Genomic DNA, 22,494 nt, shown 5'->3' on the forward strand with positions numbered 1-22,494 from the left:
GTGGGAAGGGAAGAACAGCCCTGTGAAGGAGCTGCTCCACATAAACGTTGAGGCGGGAGGGAAAGGAAATAAAGGTGCTGGTGCTGGAACATGCAGCCCTCTGACCACCGTCAGCCTGTTCAGCCACGTTACGCGGTTTTATCTGCAGACCCCAGAAGGGAAAGGGAACCCATAGTGGGGAACCAGATGGAGCAGCGGCAGCTGCTAGAGGCCATGAAAGGGCCTCATGAAGGGAGAGACGGGAGAGACCAGCACTGCCTGAGGCTGGTGGGCCCCAGCACAGCAGGACTCGCCCCGCACACTGGGGGTGAGCAGGGGCCTGCAGGCCCTCTCTGGTCAGGCGCAGTCTGCAACCACTGTCACTGTTAACAACAATGGAGAACACCTGCACCAGGTATCGGCAAGGCGCTGGCTCTGTCTTTTCAAGTGGGCTTTGCAGGGAATTCACACACACACACACACACACACACCAAACAATCCTAGTGAAAAATCGCAGAACAGCTAAACAAAGAGAATCTTCCAAAATTCTCTGTAAATACATATGACAAGTGCTTGGTAGACAAAATAATTGAAGTATATAAAATCCAGGAGCTGCTTTATGGATGTTTTTCAGCTGCTTTTAATTTGTTAGCATTTCCTAACACTTGGCCTGTGATAGATTATTGATCTCACACAAAAGTTTAGCAACTAACACTTCAAAAGATGTCCCAGTCAAGTTATCCTAGTTGAATAATCTCTCTGTCACATCTGGTTCTCCTCGATTTTGTGACCTCTTGGATTTAACACCAACCCTAACTTGGGAAAGGGGTCCTCCAGAGTGAGGGGGTGGGGCTTTGACCTTTGGCAAAGGGGACTTCAGGCTCCACCCCACTCAGTCAATCACGTGACCTCCAGAATGATCTGTATTCACAGGCGAAGGTTTATTCCTATGATGTGCTGCTCTGTGCAGGTGGGAAAAAGGCAGGAAATCACACTTTCTCTGCTTCCAGCACTCACATATGACACTTGCTTGTATAAACTGAGATTTTAAAAAAATGAAATGCAAATAAACATTTTATCAGGCTCATTTCACTTTAAAAAATTGTGGGTTCCTTTTCAGGCTCCACAAACACGTCTCACACAATATTAAACCCTGAGGAGAAACACATTTCAAGCTTAAACTTTGTGTCAAAAAAGTAATTCTTTTCTTTAAGTTAGAAATCACTTTGATTTTAAATATACACTCCCAGGCAGAATTTCTTGAAAGCCTGACTGGTTTTATTTTTACCCTTTTCTTTACAGCAGGGCAGGAACTGTGGCTCAGGCCCTCAAATGGCTGTAGATGCTGTGATGTGAATGTGGATGAGTCTGAGTAATTAAACCAGTCTGGGCTTTTCTAAGTGGACAGAACATATAGAAAGATAAATGAGTCCGTGTCCTTTTTCTCTGATCAGTGTGATGGACCATCCATAGTAAATGATGGTGATTAGAGAAGGACTTGCCAGAAATGTGCTCAAGTCATTTAGGACCAGGGAGCAGAGCTGAATGGCCTCATTAAAAATTGGTTTAAGGCACTTTGAGGACTTCCTGCAGCCCTGGGGCTAACCGTTCCCAGGGCAGGATTTATGCCTCAGCCCCCACCTCCTGCCGAGGCTCCCTCTCTGGTCCGGCTTCACTGCCTCTCTGAAGTCCTTGAATGAGCTGTGCTCCTTCTTGTGTGGGTTAGAGGATCTACCGGGAACCTTCTATACCAACCCCTTCCCCTCTCCTCACCTGAGTAAAGCTTTGCAACTCAGATCAGACATTGCTTTCTTAGGAAAGCTGTTTCTAATCATCCCTCTCCCACCCACACTCACATACATAGTACAGACCAGACTAAGTTACACCCTCAAGTCCTTCTCCCCGTTACTGGTCACTTCTCCTCTATCTTTATAGCTTTTAAAGTTCTTGTTTAGTGTTTGTTTTCCCCTCAAGTCTGTAACAGTAGGGGCAAAGGATAGCATGTCTCATTCTAAATTGAATTCTGAGCACAGCAGAGCACCTGGCGCATAGTGGGTGGTATTCTGAAGGTGGCAAAATGGAAGGAAGGCAGGAAGGGAGGAAGGAAGGGAGGGAGGGAGGGAAGGAGGGAGGGAGGGAGGAAGGACTCATTTCATTTTTCGTAGAATATATACTTCCAAAAACACACGATTATAAATTCTTTCTTCATCCCTTTGAGGTACGAATTTTTCTCAGGAAATTGGGAGCCATCCTTACAAAATGGAATCACCAAAAATGACAGCAAACCTCCATTCTCAGTTTCTGTGGGAAGGTGGGAACGTAACTTAGATGAGGGACAATGACCAAACACAGATGTTGACCAGCACCCCGCCCCCCCACCCTGACACCCACTGTTCCCCAGCACGTTCTTACTGGCTCATCCCAGCGCTTAAAAGCCCTTCCACCTTTTGTTCTAGAAGATTATGTTCAGTCTTTGGCCTGTTGGAATAGTCTTGAATAAAGTCTTCTATGCCTGTTTAACTCTGTTCAGTGTGCTTTTTCTTTGATACTTTTTAAAATATTTTTTTGAGATTTTATTTATTTATTTTTAGAGAGGGAAGGGAGGGAGAAAGAGAGAGAGAGAGAGAAACATCAATGTGCAGTTGCTGGGGGCCATGGCCTGCAACCCAGGCATGTGCCCTGACTGGGAATTGAACCTGCGATGCTTTGGTTCTCAGCCTGAGCTCAATCCACTGAGCTATGCCAGCCAGGGCATTCTTTGATACTTCCTTGGGGAGAGGTCACAACCACTCATATAATGGTTGGCCGGGCTTATATGCACTCTTGAACTAAACTGGAGCTACATCATTCATGGAAGATATGAATGTTCTAGAGGGTGACCAAATAATAAAAATTCAAATCTACTGAATAAAATATCAATGAACTCCCATTTAGTGAGTGGGAGGATTATTTTATTCGGGGGGAGTGAACTTGTTTTCTTTTACTGCTGCTAATTTGAAATAGCACTAGAAGAGGGAAAAGCCTCTGGTCATTGCTACGCAACACAAATTGAACAATGCCGAGGAGCCAGATCTGTGGTTGTCAAGTTTCTGAACAACAGCAATGCTCTACCCCATGCAGTGCAGCTTGTAGGATGGTCTTGACTGCAACCTTGAAACCTTGCTGAGCTCTGATTGTGAAAGCCTTGACTACCTGAGTCTTATTTTCCCCTGGTCAGGACGAGAACTGACAGGCTTTGTGGTCTGGTGGGAAAGAGCACTGGACTTCAGAACCAGACTGCCTGGACCCGTGCCCCAGTGTCCCCTGGATCCAGGACACCTTCCTCAGTACAGAGTTGAGTAGCACAGGGTCCGATGGCTGGCGAATGCCCCATAAATGTTAGCTCTTATAATTGCTATCATCATCATCTTCACCATCCCTTTCACTACTGTGAAACTGAAACAAGATTATTATTATTTCACAACTTTTTAGTCTCCACCATAAGAAGTCATTCATGGGTAGTGATGCTGGCTCAACATAGACTTCAACCTTGCTGAGTTGCTTCATTCATGCACAACCCTGAGCTCTGTTTGTGAGGTGCTTATCTTTCTCTCTTCTCACCCTGAATTTTCTTTTTCTTTTTCTTTGTTTTTTTTTTAGTGATGGATGGGCAGACAGAGATGAAGTCATTGAAGGCTATGAGGTGGAAGCCAACGGGGGGATCACAATAAAGCTGCAGTCTCCAGAAGTCAGGTCGTTTGATGATTATTTCCTGAAACTAAGGCTGGACACCAATACGAGGAACCCCTGGTTCCCTGAGTTCTGGCAACACCGGTTCCAGTGCCGCCTACCAGGACACCTGCTGGAAAATCCAAACTTCAAAAGAATCTGCACAGGTAACTCGTGTTCACAAAACCACAGCTGAAAGGTTTGGTCATCTCCTACAACCCCACTACAGCTTGTTGAGTGAGAGTAGAAGGTGCTGAAGCTGGAGATTAAAAAAAGACTAGGTTGCCATCTTAATTTACAAAATAGCTGGAGTGAGGAGGCAGTGTGCATTGCCCCATGGACTTATGCTTCTACATTCTGGAAAGACTGCATTAGTCTTTACGGGAGCAAATGGCAAGAGGAAATAACACCAGTAAAGGAAAAGCAAACTGAGAACTCAGGTATCTGAGAGGGAAGAAATTGTATTGCAGGCATGCTTAGTAAGTGCTACCCACAGACACAAGTAAGCGACTCCGGTTTGATCCCCTTTTTTCCTTTGTGACTTGCCTCCATATACAAGTCAGGAGAAGAGGAGATAATGTCACCCAGGGCTGCACCACCAACATGGGTATATGTGGGCATGGGTGGCAAGAGACTCTGTTGTCATCTGTAAACTAGAATGCCAGCCCCCAGTGAGTTGGGGGCTTCTCGTGCCTCACTTACTAGCACATTGTTCCAGGTCTTTCAGGGGCTTGGTGCACTCTGAAGGGTGTTCTCTGCATCCCCGCCCTCCTCTTCTTCACATGGTAACCTTTGTGAGTATTATTTTTAGTGCATAGAGACATTGTTCTCCTGGGTTCATGCTGCAAATTTAGGTCATCTTTGGTCTACTGTGGTGCCATTCAAAGCCGGTTGTCTATCCTAGGTTGATAACATACCACGATGTGCAGGCATTAAGGACTCTATCCATGACCAAATTTATATTGTAGCACAGTTGTGTGACATGCAGTTCCTGTATCTAGGCTGAGAAGATATTATTTAGAAAACTCTAGAACCCATTTATTCATACAACACTCATGTATAACACTGTACACAGTCAGAGAGAGAGAGAACAAGTATACTTGTATAATCCATGACTCTAGAACTAGAGAAACTTGTCTCTGTGGACAAATCAAAACACATCATACACATGATACAGAAATAAATAACAACCAAAGACAGTGAGATTTTATAAGACAAGAAAAGAACATGGCTAATTACATGATCTACTTCTAATTTTAATAATATTCACACTTTGATGTTAGCAATTATTTAAAATGCTGCTATATTTAAATGTAGTCATATATGTCTGACTTGATACAGTTCAACAGTTTGCTGAGAAATAGCCTGGTGTGAATGTATTTTCGATCAATCAAGGTTTTCAGCACTTCCTCAGTGTGGCATCTGGGGAGGCTGAGAGGTAGGAGCCGGGGAGGAGAGGTGCAGAGCAGCTAACCCGTGATCACATATAAATTTCTCTTCTTCTTTCTCTCGAATAATAGGCCAACAGACATTAAAAGCTCTAATGAACCAATAAACCACCTAATGTGTTCATCTTGTTTGCAAAATAAAGGACCGATGGTGGAGGGGCAACAGATTCCTTGGGCAGAAAGTAGTTAATAGCAGCGCTGGAACTAGAACACACACCTCCTGAATGCCACAATCTTGAGTTGGCATTTAGTAACATATAAGCTTTTATTGCTCTGTGATTGTTCTCTAATGAAGTTTGTTTTCTAAAATCATGAAATCTTTAAAGAGATAGAGCACCTGCAGCCCTCACGGAACCTCCTGCAACGAGGACCTTGGAATCTCAGTCACTTCTTAGAAACCAATTGATGAGTTCATTGATATTCTTCTAGTGTAGTGAGGCAATGCATGTTACTTTTTTAAAAAAAGAGAAGTTAAGGACTTTTATTTTGGAATAAACTGCATTTCATTGAACATAATTTATTGAGTAGTTACTATGCACAAGGCTTTATTCTAGGAGATGGAAATACAGCAGAAAACCAAAAAAAAAGTGCAAAAGAGATGCTGTCAGTAATATTACATTTAAGGGCTAGGAAATAAAGAATAAACAAAATAAGTTAAACAAAATATATTCTCAGTTGACCCAAAGAGCACTGGAGAAAGGGTGAGGATGGGAAAACGGGATAGAGGGACTGCAGCTGGAAAGAGGGAGGCCATACAAAGTCTCATGGAGAAGGGGACATGACGAAAGATGGGGAGGCTGTGAGCTGGGGAGCCATGGAAACCCTGGGGAAGGACATTCTAGACAGAGGCCATGGGGAATGAGAAGCAGCACCAGCGGGCCCGGGTTCGTGGAGCCACAGCAAGGAGCCCAGGCCGGCTGGAGCCGTGAGTGACAGTAAAGTAGGAGATGAATCAGAGAGGCACACGGGGTGCAGCTTGTGTAACTGGCTTCGTGAGGACATTGGCTTTGTTCTGAATGAGACAGACGCCTTTGGGAAGCTCAAGCACAGCAAGGATATGGTTGTCTGATGTTTTCTGAAAAATAAAAATCACTCTGCAGGGTTTAAACTTTGGCAGAGGGGAAAGGAAGCAGCACAGGGAGAAGGCCACTGTGGCAGTGCAGGTGACAGTGTGGCAATGCGGCCAGGGCGGCTGCAGGCGCGGTGGAGAGAAGTGGCTGAATTCTGAGTCTGTTTTGAACTGGAGTTGAGGAGATTTGGTGGCAAAATTGTCAAAATGACTCTGGTTTGCAACTGCCTAGATGGTGTCACTGCTCACTGAGTTGGCGAAGGCTCCAGAAAAGCAGACTGGAGAAGAATCAGGAGCTAGATTTTAGAAAAGTTTAAGATACTGATGTGTGAAGCTACTATGGATGCCACTTTGTCATTGTGGCTCATTAGAAAATTTCAGAAGCATACTTATTAAACACGTTTGAATGTTTTTATGTGAGGACTTCTAAGAAAATACTTGTGACAGCCCTGGCTGCTTTGGCTCAGTGGACTGAGTGTCAGCCTGTGAACCAGAAGTTCACTGGTTCCATTCCCAGTCCGGGCACATGCCTGGGTTGTGGGCCAGGTTCCCAGTTGGGGATGTGAGAGGCAACTGACGGATGTTTCTCTCCCTCTCTTTCTCTCTCTTTTCTCCCCTCTCTAAAAATAAATAAATAAAATCTAAAAAAAAAGAAAATATTTGTGATTTGAGCTCTCAAACAAAAATGAGAACTCCGCAGCCTTGTATAATATTACATGTCACTGGACATGAGAACGTCAAGGTTAAAGTTTGAACTTGGTTAACTTTCACAGCAGGGAGTAACAATTTTAAAACTTATGAATTTCTCTTATGTTTGACTCTCAAAGCTATTTTTAACAGCTTATGTGATCACAACCCTCAACAGACATACCTTTTATTCTGGAGTCAAGTTTGGCAAACATTTCCCATTGTTCTTAATTCTAAGGAAGGCAGGAGGCTTATTTAACTTTTTCTATTTGAAACTAATTCATAAAATATGTTGATTTTTTCTGTTGCAGACATCCTAGAGTTTTATCTTTAGCAGTGTTTATCTACGCGACATATGTGTGTATACGTTCATGTAAACTTACCGTGTTCCTCAGTGTTAATCTCTGTGCTTCTGTGAAATGAGCTATTAGCTATTGCTATTGAAGAACAATATAAACTTTCATGACATCATTCTTATCTAGCTGAGATCCTTGAATATCAAATAAATTTCACAATCTTCAAATTAATATGCAGGCACATTGATGAAAATTAGTGCGAGGAAATAGAATTAACCTTTCCATACTATTGATAGCTACTGTTTCTGTCCCTCATTATATTTCTTCCAATTGGGTCACTTTGTGTGTTTTGAAAAGTTTGATATCACAGTAAGTTTCCATAGAAATCTTTATTGAGCTTAATGTCAGATGTCACTATTTAAATAAAGAGCTCATGTATACCAGCTTGTCAGTTTGAATATAGCTTGTCAGCCCCAAACCCAGGCTGAACACTTTGGGAATCACTGGTTAATTAAAAAGTACTTCATGCAAAGACTGTATCACTGCTTCGTTAGTTGAGAATATCAAGGGAGTGGAGGTGTGTTGGAAAAGCACTAACTGGAACATCAAAGCCCAGCTTCTAAAATAATAATCATCACGGAGACAGAGGAAAGAGTGGTTATAAAGCACATCAAAGTCATTCTCTCCCAGGAAACATCTTAGTTGCTTACAGCATTTGTGTCCTGTGTGCAATGACGCAGCGTGTTATCAGCCCAGAGGAGAGCTGTGGGGAGTCGGTGGGAGCTGAGAGAGGACTGCCTTGGGAAACACAGCCACTGAGTCCCACACTGGTCCGGTGAGGGGTCTGCTATGCGACCTGACAGACCTCTGAGCCTCAGTTTCTGCAACTGTGGTGTGGTCATTTCTACTTTACACTGGTGTTGTGAGAATCAAATGAAGTAATACAAGTAACAGATTTTGCTACTGGTCAATTCTCACTTAAATCTAAAGTGTTATTATTAGCATAATACTTACCAGAACATAAATAAGGTATAACATAGGTCATCTCATTAAAATTTACGGTTTTTGAAATTATAAATTTAACATAACCACAGTCCAAAATGTGAAAATAAGAAAAAACAAGGATACAATCCCTAATCAATCACCCTAACTTAATGCTAATACAGATATCTTTTTTTATTTTTTCTATTTAGGCTTTTATAATTGTTTTCTGATTACCAAAGCAATATATACTATACTTCACCATATGCAAATTGGAAATATAGGAAAGAATAATAAAGAGGAAGAGCATTCAGAAATTGCCCTTATGTAACCACTAATAATCACTGTTAAATATTTTATATATTTCTACTAAATGCACTATTAAGTTTTGGTGTACTTTTATCTTTCTCTATACAGCTTTAAATCAAGTAGCAATATTATCTTATATACTGCTTTTTAAAGTGCTTTTATATTGTATATACTGCTTTTTAAGATGAATACTGCCTTTTCTTTTAAATTTATAAATTTATTTTTTGTCATTAAACTTTTATATTCTTAATAGCTATGTAACATTTTGCAAATAGGCAAGCCATAATTTCTTTAATCATTACATTCTTCCTACACATTGAGGCTGTTTTGAGTTCTTCACAAATTAAAGAAAGGAAAGCTTCAGTAATATAATAACAGTTCTTCTTTCTGAAACTTTTCTTTGCATTTCAGATAATTTTTTAGATATAGCTTAGAAGTTGAATAACTCAGTCAAAAGATATAAACATTCTAAAGCTCTCAAAAATAGGGAGTTCCAAAAGGCAGCTCCTGCTAGCACAGCATAAAATTCTATACACTTTTATCATTTTGTTTTGCATAGTTATAATCAGAGTGTACATTATAGTTCTGTATCTTATTTCCACTTAGGATTATACTTCACTTTTTTGATGTTGATGCACGGCCTTTATAAACACCATTTTTGGTTCCACAATATTGTACCCAATGAGAATACTGTCATTACTTAGCCATTTCTGTTGTTGGACATTTAGTTTGCTTCCAATTTCCCTCTTATAATAAAATTCTGAATATGGTACAGAAAGTTTTGTGGTTTTTGTCACTATTTTTGGATTTTTCCCTTTTGAATCTCTTAAAAACATATTACAATTATCTTGCAATATGGCAATATTAACATTTGCTGTGGCTAACAGTATATTACCTGTATGGGCCTACCAGGCTATGTCCTCATGAGTGTTTTGCAAAATCTAGTGAATGTACAGCCTAATTTTACTTCTCCCCTTATTGTTGTGCCAGCTAGGAACAGATAGGTACAACGCTTTTTAAAGCTACTGTACCCTTGTATATCATTATTACACAAGATGTAATAAAAAATTTGGATGGCATCTGTAATGTTTACCAGGACTTATAAGATAATGACAGGCAGTCTGATATGAGAGAATTTTAAGACTTCCAAGCATGAGTACTCTTGTTAGCAGCATGGAGACTGCCATTTGATTCTAGGTTGGTACTAATTTTTAAATATATTTTCTTCTTTATTAGATTTCAAACATTATGGAATTTCTGTTTTGAATGACTTTGTTATGTAAGATTGGATATTATTGGCCCATTACTATTTGATCCCGATTAAGGCCATCTATAAACTGAGATAGGTTCCAATTTATTTCAGCCTGGTAGGTCCTAAAATGATAACTTTCTTTTTAACTTTGTAAGTTTGGCCCAAATGCCAACTTTCACTCTTGGATAATATTATTTGCCTTCAATGTGGAAATGAATACTTTTAATTAGAGATTATGGAACTCTTCAGAATTCTCCACCTCTCCTTATGTCTATGCTCCTTGAAATATGACTTTACAGTTCCTTGCGTTAAAAAATAGAGTTTAGTGCCCTACATCTTGAATTTGGATTGACCTTGTAGCTTATTAGTTCCAATTCTAGGCTTTAATAGGTTTGACCCACTGCCATTCTCTTTCTTGGAATCCTCCCTCAGCTGCATGTATAAGCTTGAGTTAGCCTTCTATTATATGAGCAATAACATGGAGCCTAAATAGGATGACCTTTCAGTAGAGGTCATCCTGGATAAGTCAGTCCCCAGCCACTCCACTAGCTGACTGTTGACACGCGAGCAAGCCCAGCCGAGATGAGTCACGTCCAACCCAGAATAGCAGAACTTCCCACTTGACCCCTTAATTTATGAACTAAATAAGTACCTTTTATTCTAAGCCACTAAGCCTTGGGGTGGTTTATATGCAGCATTACTGTAGCAAAAATAACTGATAAGAGAGGTATCCATAACCTTATAATTCATGACTATCCTATGGAATATAGTTGGTTTAATTTAAGTAAATTTTTTAATTGCTTTCATCATATTCTTAACTCAATGCTATAGTTATTTCCCTCCTGTACGAAGAATGGTACAACATTGCACCTGCATCTCATGGAACAAAGAGAAGGATTTTTATAGATCCTACAGTGCAGAAGATTTAAAGCCCCCTTATCCAGGCAGTAAAGCTTCATACTTAGGAATTCTGGTGTGCACACAGAAAGTGCTGACAAACAGGTTTGCTTGTTCCGAGCCAAATGCCCTAAAAACAAAATAGTCACAGGCTCTTGCACAGTGCTGGTAGAAATTGCTTTATGGAAAGATGTTTCAAAAGCTTTGAATGATGTCTTAGTCAGTTTGAGTGGCCCTAACCAATCACCATAGACTAGGCGGCTTAAGCAACAGAGTGACAGCATGGTTGGATTTGGGTGGAGGTCATTTTCACTTCCTCACCTGGTGGGGAAAGAGAAGAAGGAAGGAAGCAAGCTCTCTTATAATGGCACTAACCCCACCATGAGGACTCCACTCTCAAGACCTAAGTAGGGTACCTCCCAAAAGCCCTGTCTCCAAATATTATCACATTAGGGGCTACGGCTTAAACATGAATTCTGAGGGGACACAAACATCCCATCAATAGCAAATATGTTTATATCTCTTGGTTGGAAGAATAAACAGGAACTATCCCTGTGTCACATCTGGACATTGTAATTTCTCAGGCAAATCTCATTAATTATCACATGTAGATGAAGCTCTGAAAATAACATCACACTATCAGCACAGTCTTGATCTGCCTGTCTCTTATTAGTAAATTTGACCCAATATGGTAGCAACTAGCCATCCATACCTGTTTATATTTAAATGCAAATTAATTAAAATGTAATAAAATTAGACGTCGCAGTTCCTCAGTCTCATTAGCTACATTTCACGTGTCAATAGCCACATGGGGCTAGGGACTGCATATTGGACAGCACAGAGGCAAAAACTTTCCATCATTATGGAAAGTTCTATTGAATAGTGCTGCATTCTGTGTTTCCAACCCCACAGAGCAAATCTGATCACTTCTGTGATTATTTAAATTTAATTCACAAGTTGGTGTTTTGAGCATGATCACTTTTGAGCATCTTGACCAACTATAACAGCAGAAAGATGTTATGAGACATCGTCCACTCTGCTTTGTGATCCCATACAGCAGCCGCCCTAGAGAAGGGCCTTACAAAGGCCAGGCCTGTCTTCACTCACAGGTTTAAACCCAGTGCGGTTCCTTATCCTGTGTCATGTTAGTGATTAGATGGACTTACAGAAAGATGTGCATATTCTATCATTTAAAACTCAAAGGTAGATGCAGGGACATAGGATTTGCATTCTTTTATTGTATATACATCTTGCCTCTGTTTTCAAAGGCCCTGAATGATGTTTAGCAGAAAGGAGGTACGCGCTTGTGCTGCAAGAATGAAAATTCTTTCAGGCCTCCAACACAGTGGAGCAGTGGCCAGTTGCTGTTTCATCTTTTTATAGAAACATTTCATTTACAGCTGTATAACACTGGATGTGCTAGTAAACTCTGTTAACAATACTTGCAATATAGTTACCTGCTGATCGGCCTAAAGTTCATATACCCATGGTTACTAAAATTTGGTTCAATCCATTAGAAAATTCTTCAATTAGATCAGTTTTCTCCATATTAAATAGTTTATATATTTCCAATAGTGAATGCTCCCTTATATGGTCCAGCCTACCTTCTGAACAAATTTAACATTGAGCATTTTTAATGATTAAAATCTATAGCTGTTCTTCATAAAGAGTTCACCCTGGCATGAGAGGCCAGTAGATATTTAGGTTGTCCCAAAAGGTCTACATATGGGATCCCTCTGCATCTTATTTGTTTTGTTACTTCTCTTGACCTTAAACTAATAGATAGATATTTCTCCAGCAAAAATAGGTTTATTCAAGAATAACAAAGAATTGCATTTCAGAACATATGATAATGGCAAAGCATGCACAATTCAAGAGAAACAAAGGTGCTGTTATGGAGCAAGAAGGAGTCTTTTCTCCTTCCTGCCTAGGTAGTGAGGCAGTGTCGATTCCTGTCAGAGATGCAAGGTGTCACTTTTGATGAGCTGGTGTCAACAGTGTGTGAATAATACGTGGGTGAAAATTTTCTCTTTAAGCCTACTGACTCCATTTTCAATGAGGTTTATGTTTATTAGTTTTTACTTCTTACCAGCAGTATACTTTTGCATTTCTTTCTTTTTTTTAAAAATCTTTTTTTAAGATTCTATTTATTTATTTTTTAGAGAAGGAAGGGAAGGAGAAAGAGAGAGAGAGAAACACCAATGTGCGGTTGCTGGGGGCCATGGCTTGCAACCCAGGCATGTGCCCTGACTGGGAATAGAACCTGTGATGCTTGGGTTCGCAGCCTGTGCTCAATCCACTGAGCTATGCCAGCCAGGGCTTACTTTTGCATTTCATGTCTTATACACAGTTGCTGCTAAGGAATCTCATGTGAAGTAAAAAAAAATAATTTCAGCTATCATAAAAAGTTGCAGTCCTTTGATGGCTATGAACAAATATACTCAGAGTTTGGCTCTTTTGCTCATTTTATTTTATTGTTATTGTTTTATGGAGGTACACTTGCCATAGAGTAAACTTCACATGTTTAAAGTGCACAAATTAATAAATGTTGACATATGTACATGCCCTAAAAGCAATCACGATTATCAAGATAATGAACATATCGCTCCCGGGATCCCTCCTGTGTCCCACCAAAAATTGCTCCCTCCCAACTCTCCCCAGCCTTCCCCATCCCAATCCACACACAATCACTGACTGGTTTTCTGTTACTGTGGTTAATTTACAACTTCTACACTTTAATATGAATGAAACTATGCAGCACAAACTCTTTTCTATCTGTCCTTTTCTATGAAACATAATAATTGTGAGACTCAACATTGTATTTCATGTCACAACAGTGTATTCCTTTTCATTGCTGAGTAGTGCCCTATTGTATGGATATATCACAATGTGTTCGTCCACTCACCTGGTGATGGGCATTCAAGTTGTTCCCCATTTTCATTTGTTACAAATCAAGTGGCAATGAACATCCACGTACAACTATTTACATAGAAATGTGCTTTCATTTCTTGTGGGTCAAGTCCTAGGAGTAGAATTGTCACAGGTGGGCACAGGTAACCAGGTTCTTAGTGATCAGGACGAAGAATTGAACCAAACACCCAGAGTTTATAGCAGAGAACGTGGGAGCAGGCCAACTCCAAGCAGAGATTGACCACATGGGCTGGAGGGACTCTATTCTTATAGGGTGGATCCTTCCTGGCTAGTTTTGGCGGGCTTTTACTGAGTATGTACAAGTAGTTGTATTACTTGAAAGCTACCACTCCTTCTCCTGGGGTCCCCCTGTACTAGATTCACCTTTCCCTTCACCAGAGAATTATAGCTCTCCATGTTAGAGATTGGTGAAAAGGAAAGGAGTTATTTATTCAAGTTATACAGACTTAAGAGTAATGACTTAATGTCTTTGTCAAAATCCCAAAGTCCCTTAAAACACCCACAAACACACACAGTCCTTCCTCCCCCTCTTTGCCCAGTCTGGGGTACCGTATCTCAGGGAAAGAAATAGAAGTCCAGAGCTCAGGCAGCTCCCGGTTCTTCCCAGTAATCCGTCTCAGCTGGGAGGCCTCTCTTGGTTCCCAGCACCATCAGCTGTGTTGCCAGGATCTCCAGCTAAAGCCGCGTGATGGTTCTCTGCTAAAGCCGCGTGGCGATTCTTTTCATGGCTGTGGGGCGGGGGGGTGCCCCCCCTCTGGCCAAAGTCACGTGGTTCTCCTCACTGCCGCAGCCGCATGATCCCTCTCCTTACATGGCTGCAGGAGTCTCCACTCAGCCAAAACCACATGGTTGTCTCCCCAATGGCCCCCAAGTCTGGGTTTAAATATCCTTCCAGCTTTACTGGGCTCCATCCATTAGTCTGCGCAGGGCTGGTCCTATGTCGTGGAGCCAATCCTCTCCAAGTTCTCACACAGACGCTGTAACTCGGGGGAGTTGCCTCCCAGTTACATCTTGGTGGGGAAGTTACTTCCATTCCCCTGGCTCAGAGCATGGCCACAGCTATTTAACATATCTCTGCAACCAGTTAAAGGTTATAGACATGTTAAATGACTATGCCAGAGGTTAGCTGCAAAGCTGTTGCTATGCAAAACAGCTCTGAATGGCCCTGCTCCAGTGTCCCTTCCCCCAACTCACACCTGTGGTGGAGGGTGAGGACATCCTATATATCTTTCTAATATTTCATGGACACCGTGAGTTCTGAACCCCATTACAAATCCTTCTTTTCGGGACTCTCTGGCTGCACCCTCCTACAGAATGGCTGGATCTTGTAGTGGCTGTATGTTTATGAAGATGACTTTGAGCTGGTGGTAAATGGCAGTAAAATAATACCGTCTGGACAACAATTTCCCTTGAGGGATGGCCTTCATGTCAGCTGGTTGGTTGAAAAATGGGCTTTCAAAATATATGATGGCTTAGAAGTCAGAAAAAATCATAGGACCGGACTGGATAGCACACTGCCCATTTATCATTTCAGGGACGTGAAAATTTCTTTATGCCTTAAATCTATCCTTAGATCACTGCAGTATTTATTGTGAAGGTCAATTTCGTGAAATATAAACGCAAGTTGGTTTCTCTGTGGGGATCTCTTATTATCGACTTTCTGTCGTGGTCTAGAGGCTAATACACTTTGCATATCAGCTAATGAGAGGTGAGTTGGTTTTCCACTGCTGCCTTAACAAAGGATCACACAGTTAGCCCCTTCAAATAACACCCATTTACTACCTCGTAGTCCTCTAGGCCAGAAGTCTCGGTAGAACACGGCTCAGGTGAGCCTTGTGTAGTGTCTCAGAAGGCTCTGCAGAAGAATCCTTCCTGAACTCATCTCAGTTGTGGCTTGGTTCTGCCTTTTGTAGCTATAGGACAGGAGTCCTTGTTTCTTTGCTGCCTGCCAGCAGGCGGCTGTTTCTCTGCTTCCCACGTGCCTTTTTCACGCTTTTGAAACATCTGCCTCGGCAAGGGTGGGCCTGGTCTCTCTCGCACTTCCAAACTCTTCCATTTGTCCTCTGCTGCATTTCTCTGGCTCCAGCTGGATAATAATACAGAGAAATCTTCATATTTGGTGTGTGGTGGGGGGATGGGGGAGCTTAACACTGATTATATCTGCAAACTCCCTTTGCCAAGTAACATAACATTCACAGTTTTCAGAAGCTTGGGCTTCTATAGGGACCATTCTGCCTACCACGAAAAGTCAAACGCTATTGGTTCTTATCTACTTCCAGAGCATACCATCTTCCCCAAAGACCCTTTCTTATTTTAGTTAAACGATCTCGGCAGCCCCTGCCACCCAGTAGGCCTGGAATGTAATCACTCAGAGGAGTATTTGCCGACATTTAGCAGACACTGATTTGTCTCAAATATGTGCTTGCTTTTTATTAACTATTTTTTGTGGGGGGGCTCCCAACGTGAGTAACAAGTCTTTTCCCCCATCTCTGCTATGGTCCTGAATTATAGGCTCTGTTTTCTAAATTACCAAGATGACAAAAAGGATTTGCCACTGATAGCTGTGATTCACTAAACTGAAATATTTGTCTGTGCATATTATTTGGGGCAATGGTCAGGAAAGGAATCAGAAGCAGATGTACTACATTTCCTGCTAGTAATGCGGGCAGACATAGATGGTGAGTCATCTGTCACCATTTGGTAGGATTTAGCTGGTAGGAGACACCTGGGCTTCCTGATAAGAGAAGTTTCCTGTCTCTGGGGAAGAATTAAGTTCCTCTTCATCGGGGTGCAAACAATGGCAGTAATGGTTGCCGGGGCTTACAAAACCCAGAATTTGTTTCCTGAGGTGCTGATTCTCTGGTTTGCTCTCTCTCTCTTTCCTCAATATTCATTTCCTTTAAGTCTAAGAAGATACAACGGAGAAAAGTTAAACCACGCATTGTTATTATAAAATCCTTGTTCTTTGGGCTGATGTTCTCTTCTTCCCCTTTTTGCCTTTCTTGCTCTTCAATGATTTCACTGCTAATTAGAGTTTCTTCCAGGAATGGACGGTGGTAGAAAAAGAAAATATGGGTACATCAAGGCTAATTACGAGTTCCCATGTGAGGTCTGGATGATGAGGAGGTGGAAACCAGTGACCAGGGCGAGTGGGGCTCTTCAGTCATCCTTGTCGGTCCCCTGAATGCCTGTGACCATCGCGGGTAACTGAACGGCTTTGTTCTCATGACAGGTTATGGATGACATTTCACATAAAGATCCGGGCAGAATTAGAACCCAAGTTACTTTACAGGATAAAGAAACTGGACCCAGACAGATTTACTGTCTAGTGCATAGCCACACAACCCAAGTGCCATGTAAATTTTCTCATATAATGCATAGGAAGTTGAGCCTATTATCCTCCTAGATACATGTGGGGAAGGCACATGTCAGAATTTGTTACTGACTCACAGAATTTGTTACTGGTCAATATGAAAAAACTAAGACCAGAATGCAAGTCTGCTGTTGCCTCTCCCAACAGTTTATGTCTGGTAGGTATGGAACAGTCCTAGCGAAAGCAGAGATGCTGCACTGGAGTGGTTTGTGGGGTGGGAGGCACCTGGCATGTCATTACCTGCAGCATCACAGGCCACCAGTGTGCCATGGTGCCCTGTCCCCATAATAAACCACCAATAAGCTGGAGGTCCTTGTCTTGACAACCTCTCAGCCTAAGAACATTCCAAGGCCTTACTGATATATGACTGAACCTCATCCTTGCATGGCTGCCTGTGTAAAGAACTTCTTTTACTTACAAGCCTTTTTCCTTTGAAATTCAGCCAAAATATGATGAGAAAAAAGTATCTATTGTGCAGTCTCACTCTTAAAGCTAATATAAATCTGTAGTTGCAGATGTTTTGTGAGTTACTATCTGCCTTCAGTTAGGAATAATCAAATAAGTGCCTTTCACTGACTGACATTTCGTAGATTAAATCTGAAGCATCTTGAACTTGCTTCATGCATATTGTGAGGCTTCAAAACTTGGCTGTGTGATTTTGAAACTCAGCCAGGATCATTAATAGTGTTGTAACTTGTATTTATGTAATGCATTTGTTTTCAACTGGTTTGAAGCACCTAGACATTGTTTTATTCTATCTCCATAACAAACATAAGTGGATAAGAGGAAGGCCTCACATTTTATCAGCAGGAGCTCTACGGGTCAATGAGGAGGCACAAACTCATGAAGGACACAGAATTCTTCAATAGGTATTTCCCAGCTCTTCTTGGTAAATTATGAGTTGCCTTTTTCAACAATAGTGTAATCCAAGCTCAAAGTTTGGAGGGTTGGGGAATGGGAGGGTTTGGAATTGGGCGGGCAGGAAGAAGATGGAGTAGCGCTGACAGTCCTTGGGGCTAACAAGCTCGGGTCTAACAAGGCTTCTACGAGGCCTCTCCCTGTCTGTTTTTGTACTGAATTTGGGTTGGGGCACAAGCTCCAACTAATAGGAGAGCATTAACTTTGTTTTCTTTGTTTAGTTCACTCATCTTCCTCAGGACCTTGTGAGTGACTGCAGGTTAGAGGTAGACTCATGAGTTAATGCATGTTTAGAAAAGTCACTGTAAACTAGACAGCCATCAAACAAATGAGGACTAAAAAGGCTCCAGGAAGAAACCCGAGCCTTCTATGCTGAAAGACTGTAGGAACTCCCTTTGGCTTATCGCTTCAAGTCTAAAACCCTCTGAGTGACTATTTAAAATTGAATAATGATATTATTACTGTTATCTTTATTAATCAAGTTAGTAGAGAATCCTTCCTATCTCTCTATACTCGGTACTTCCTTTTCCCTTTGTGGCTCATTCAGGGTTCTACTACATAGAAATCCTCTTCCTCCTCCTTCTCCTTTCTTTGCTCTATGTCCTATGCTTGCTTAACAGCGGTACCCCTCCTGTGTGCATCCTCCTGCACGAAGCTCCCCTGGAGTTCCACAGGGATTGAGTCCTCTCCTAAAGCCTTGTCCTAAGAGTTGGACCCACACAGTTTCACTCTGTAATGTTTAAACAGCACAGTCTTCAATGCATGAGGGGGTACCCCCAAATGGAATTTATAAAAATTGTGTATTTACTCTTACATGTTTAAACTCAATCACCTCAAGGTACTCTGCATTTGATGTAATATACCCATTGAGATGTTTTTCCTACTGCTCAAAACAGTCTTTGAACTCGTTGATTTTGTTTCTGCCATTTTTTCCACCTCTTCCACATTGGCACAATGCTTCTCTTTGAGGATTTTTTGCATCCAGAGAAACAAAAAAATGGAGCTGGGGGTGAGATCTGGTGAACAGGGATGATAGGGCATGGGGGTCATGCTGCTTTTGGTCAAACACTGCTGAACACTCAGCGTGGTGTGGGCAGGTGAGCTGTTAAATCACCCACCATTAACTGGGCAAATACGTTAAAAGGGTCCTCAAAAACATTTCACTGAAGCCAAACACAGCGGCTCAGAACAATGCCAGCTGGTACAATGATACAGATGGGTTCCTAGAACACTCCCCTAGTGGGGGAAGCCTGTAGTACAGAGGGCCCCCCTCCAGAAGATAACTCTTGTTGTTTTTGGGTCCTCCCTCGTACGGAGTGTGCACCACAGACGACTGAGTGAGTGGCTTTCAAAGTGGAAAGCAATCAATGCAGTAGTCACTTCTCATTCTGTTGAATAACCTAAATGAATGAGCTGGCATTCTCGTTTAGTTTCATTCTAAAAGCTGTTAATTTCTACTGTTATTATCACATCAATTTCTATTATTCTAGGCCCTGACATCTTCATCCCTCTTTATTCCATCAGAGAACTGAATGGGTATGAGTTTGAACAACTTTCTTCCAACAACACTCCATTCACAAGCCCAAGATAAAACATACCTTTGACTCTTATCTTTGAAAAAAGATTTGAAGAACATTCTCCCTGCTTCAGCCTGAAATAATTGCCTGAACTTCCCCCTTCATTCATTACATTTATACATAGCTTATTGTATTTCTACAGACATTAAGAGCTCCTAATTTGACTAATATATTAAATAGACACTTTAGTTTATGTCAGTCTTTATTCAATAATCTCAAGTAATAGCTTATAGTCATCATATCAGGTTTCCTTTTGAGTGTGCTTAAATGTGTTCTAGTCACCATCAATAATAATCCAGCCTCAGTGAGATCATTATCCCGTTCTTGAGCTGTCAGTCATTCACCATGTGCACAATTAAGATGATGTAGAAGACAGTTGTCTAAAAACTCTCACGTCTGCATGAAACCAAGCAAGCTGTGCTTCCATTGCAGGCGGGGTCTGTTCTGACAATGTGATAGGGTTTTGCAATGAGCACTAGGGACATGGGATGTGTTGTGGTGGGTTCCGAGCAGCAAAAGGCCCTCTGTTCACCTTGCCTTCTACATCCCTATCTACTCTGGGCTTGAAAAACGTGTCTCTACCTCACATTCAAGGAAGCCAAGGACAATAGAAACTTAACAATAAGCCATAATATTCCTCAGTACACAAAACAGTCTTTTTTTTCCTGGGTTAATATAATTTAACCAATCCACCAAGGCAATTGTATGCTGTTCCAGTTTACATGAGCAGTTCTATAAATACCTGATGATTCTAATTCAGTAGTTGTTGAGTCAAAGGGAAGCCATCGCTGCTTTCACTTTATAGTTCTTTGAGCTTTCAGGGGGAACTACTGAAAAATCAATGCCCAGCATTTTTAGAGAAGATGCTTTTAATGGTTTTCCTGTTGACCTCACCACAAGAAGTTGTCATATTCGATCAATGTGGCAGTGTTGTGCTGATCAGTCTGATCCCCGCCCCCAAATATTTCTGAGCACATACAGGGTGAATATACAAGCCTTGGTTCCAGTGCTCATTTCTCAACAAACTAATCTCTACACTGACTTTCTTGTTAATGACAGAATTCATCTATGCTGCCACCTTTTCATTCCTAGCTGTGTAAGAAATCAGCACAGGGGGACCAATGCCATATCTCTAACCTCATCAAAGTGCTGTGACAGCTCAGCATGCCCTGTGTTAATGAGAAAGAACCTCCCTCTTCTACATTAAGTTCACTTGAAGAATTTTGCAAAATACCATCGCTCAAAATAGCACAGTTCTTTGAATGCACACACACATAGAAGTATCAAACTCAAAGATTGTGCAAGTGAACCCAAACATGTGCAGAAACACACACACAGTATAAAGGAGTTATACTATCACTGAGGTTTTTTTTTTTAAAGATTTTATTTGTTTATTTCTTAGAGAGGGGAGGGAGGGAGAGAGAGAGAGAGGGAGAGAAACATCAATGTGTGGTTGCTGGGGGTTATGGCCTGCAACCCAGGAATGTACCCTGGCTGGGAATCGAACCTGGGACACTTTGGTTCCCAGCCCGTGCTCAATCCACTGAGCTACGCCAGCCAGGGCTCTATCACTGAGTTTTACAGCTGGCACCAGCATGGCCCACAAAGAGCACAGGCTTTGGTCTAGGTCTACATCTGTCTAGCCTGTTACCTCTACGATGAGCTATAGGTATCTATTGTTTGTTCCTTTAATGTAGCCTTGGTTATGACTCACCATGTCCATCATTTATGCTATCTCAATTTTGAACCTTTAGTGCTTTGTGGGTTTTAAGGTCTCTGAGCTCCTCCTTCTCTAGAGTTGCATACTTGTTTTGTGTTGAGAATAAAATAAATACTTTGAGGGGTGGGAGGCACATCTATGTCATGGACGTTCCAAGACCTAATTGAAGGTAATTGCCTTTGTTACACCAGAAAAAGTCTACTTTGGATACAAAGAATGAACAAGGAATAAGTGCAAAGAATCATCTTGACCACGTTTATGTTTGTCTCATATATCCTCATCTAAGAATAACTAGAAGCCATCAGGGAAAAATCTTGATATGTTGCCCAGTTATTTCAGTCAAACTGAATCCCATGATTGAAGCATCATCCAAAAAGGGTGTAACACCTGGCATCCTCGAAAGCAAAGTTCCCATAAGGCATTAAAAAGTCCCACAGTCAACAGAAATATTGGCCCAGAGATGCTAAAGTCCATATGTTCCTCAAGCACATTTTTGATGAGTGTGTTTTGATAATCTCCAGCAAGGTTAGTCTGCAAAGGCCTGACCTCAAACAGAGGTGGCAAACACAAGGCCCATGGGCCAAACCTGGCCCTCTACCTGTTTTATCCAGCCCAGCACCTTGTTTCTACCCGGTGGCAGCACCAAGCTCTCACTTAACTGTTAAGGAGTAGTTACATTTATTCAATCCTAAAATTACATTCAGCCCTTTGAAGGCAACCGTGAGGCCGATGTGGCCCCTGGTGAAAATGAGCTTGACACCCGTGGTCTAGGATAATTACAGGTCTAAAACATGGGTGCCGACTGAGAGTCATTTGTGGCATACTTTCAAGCCTCCTCATAGTTTGTTCTTATCATGTGGCTTCCAAACTGGTATTTCCAACCAAGACTATATATCTGCAAGGGCCCTCTTTAATTAGCTCCTTAAGTTAACCTTCAGTGAGTATTTCCGCCTAGAACAGAAGGAGCACTTCGAGCTTTTTTTTTTTTTAAGATTTTATTCATTTATTTTTAGAGAGGAAAGGGAGGGAGAAAGAGAGAGAGAGAGAAACATCAATGTGTGGTTGCTGGGAGTCATGGCCTGCAACCCAGGCATGTGCCCTGACTGGGAATCGAACCTGCAACACTTTGGTTCACAGCCCGAGCTCAATCCACTGAGCTACGTCAGCCATGGCACTTCGAGCTTTTTAAGTGTATGGACAACAATTATGTCTAAAAAAATGACCCTGGAGCATTCTGGGAACTCAGATCAAACCTTGGGAAATCAGTTAATAGTTTCCTGTGGCAAGGTAAGTCTGAGGGTCATAGAATATAGTATATTGATTTTTAGTGGTGTGTTTCTTTCCAAATG

At 41.6% G+C, this 22,494-nt stretch overlaps 1 protein-coding gene across 3 annotated transcripts in view; it reads left to right on the forward strand.

The window, feature by feature from the left end:
• Positions 1–22,494, forward strand: part of GRM1 (glutamate metabotropic receptor 1) — a 325,615-nt gene that overhangs the window by 233,800 nt on the left and 69,321 nt on the right. For all 3 annotated transcript variants that reach the window (XM_036024853.1, XM_028510270.2, XM_036024852.1), the window contains exon 4: positions 3,619–3,854. In XM_036024853.1, coding sequence (XP_035880746.1) covers positions 3,619–3,854 — 236 coding nt within the window. The remainder of the gene's footprint in view (positions 1–3,618; positions 3,855–22,494) is intronic.

The sequence above is a fragment of the Phyllostomus discolor genome, chromosome 4, assembly GCF_004126475.2.
Source record: "Phyllostomus discolor isolate MPI-MPIP mPhyDis1 chromosome 4, mPhyDis1.pri.v3, whole genome shotgun sequence".
Classification (NCBI taxonomy): Eukaryota; Metazoa; Chordata; class Mammalia; order Chiroptera; family Phyllostomidae; genus Phyllostomus; species Phyllostomus discolor.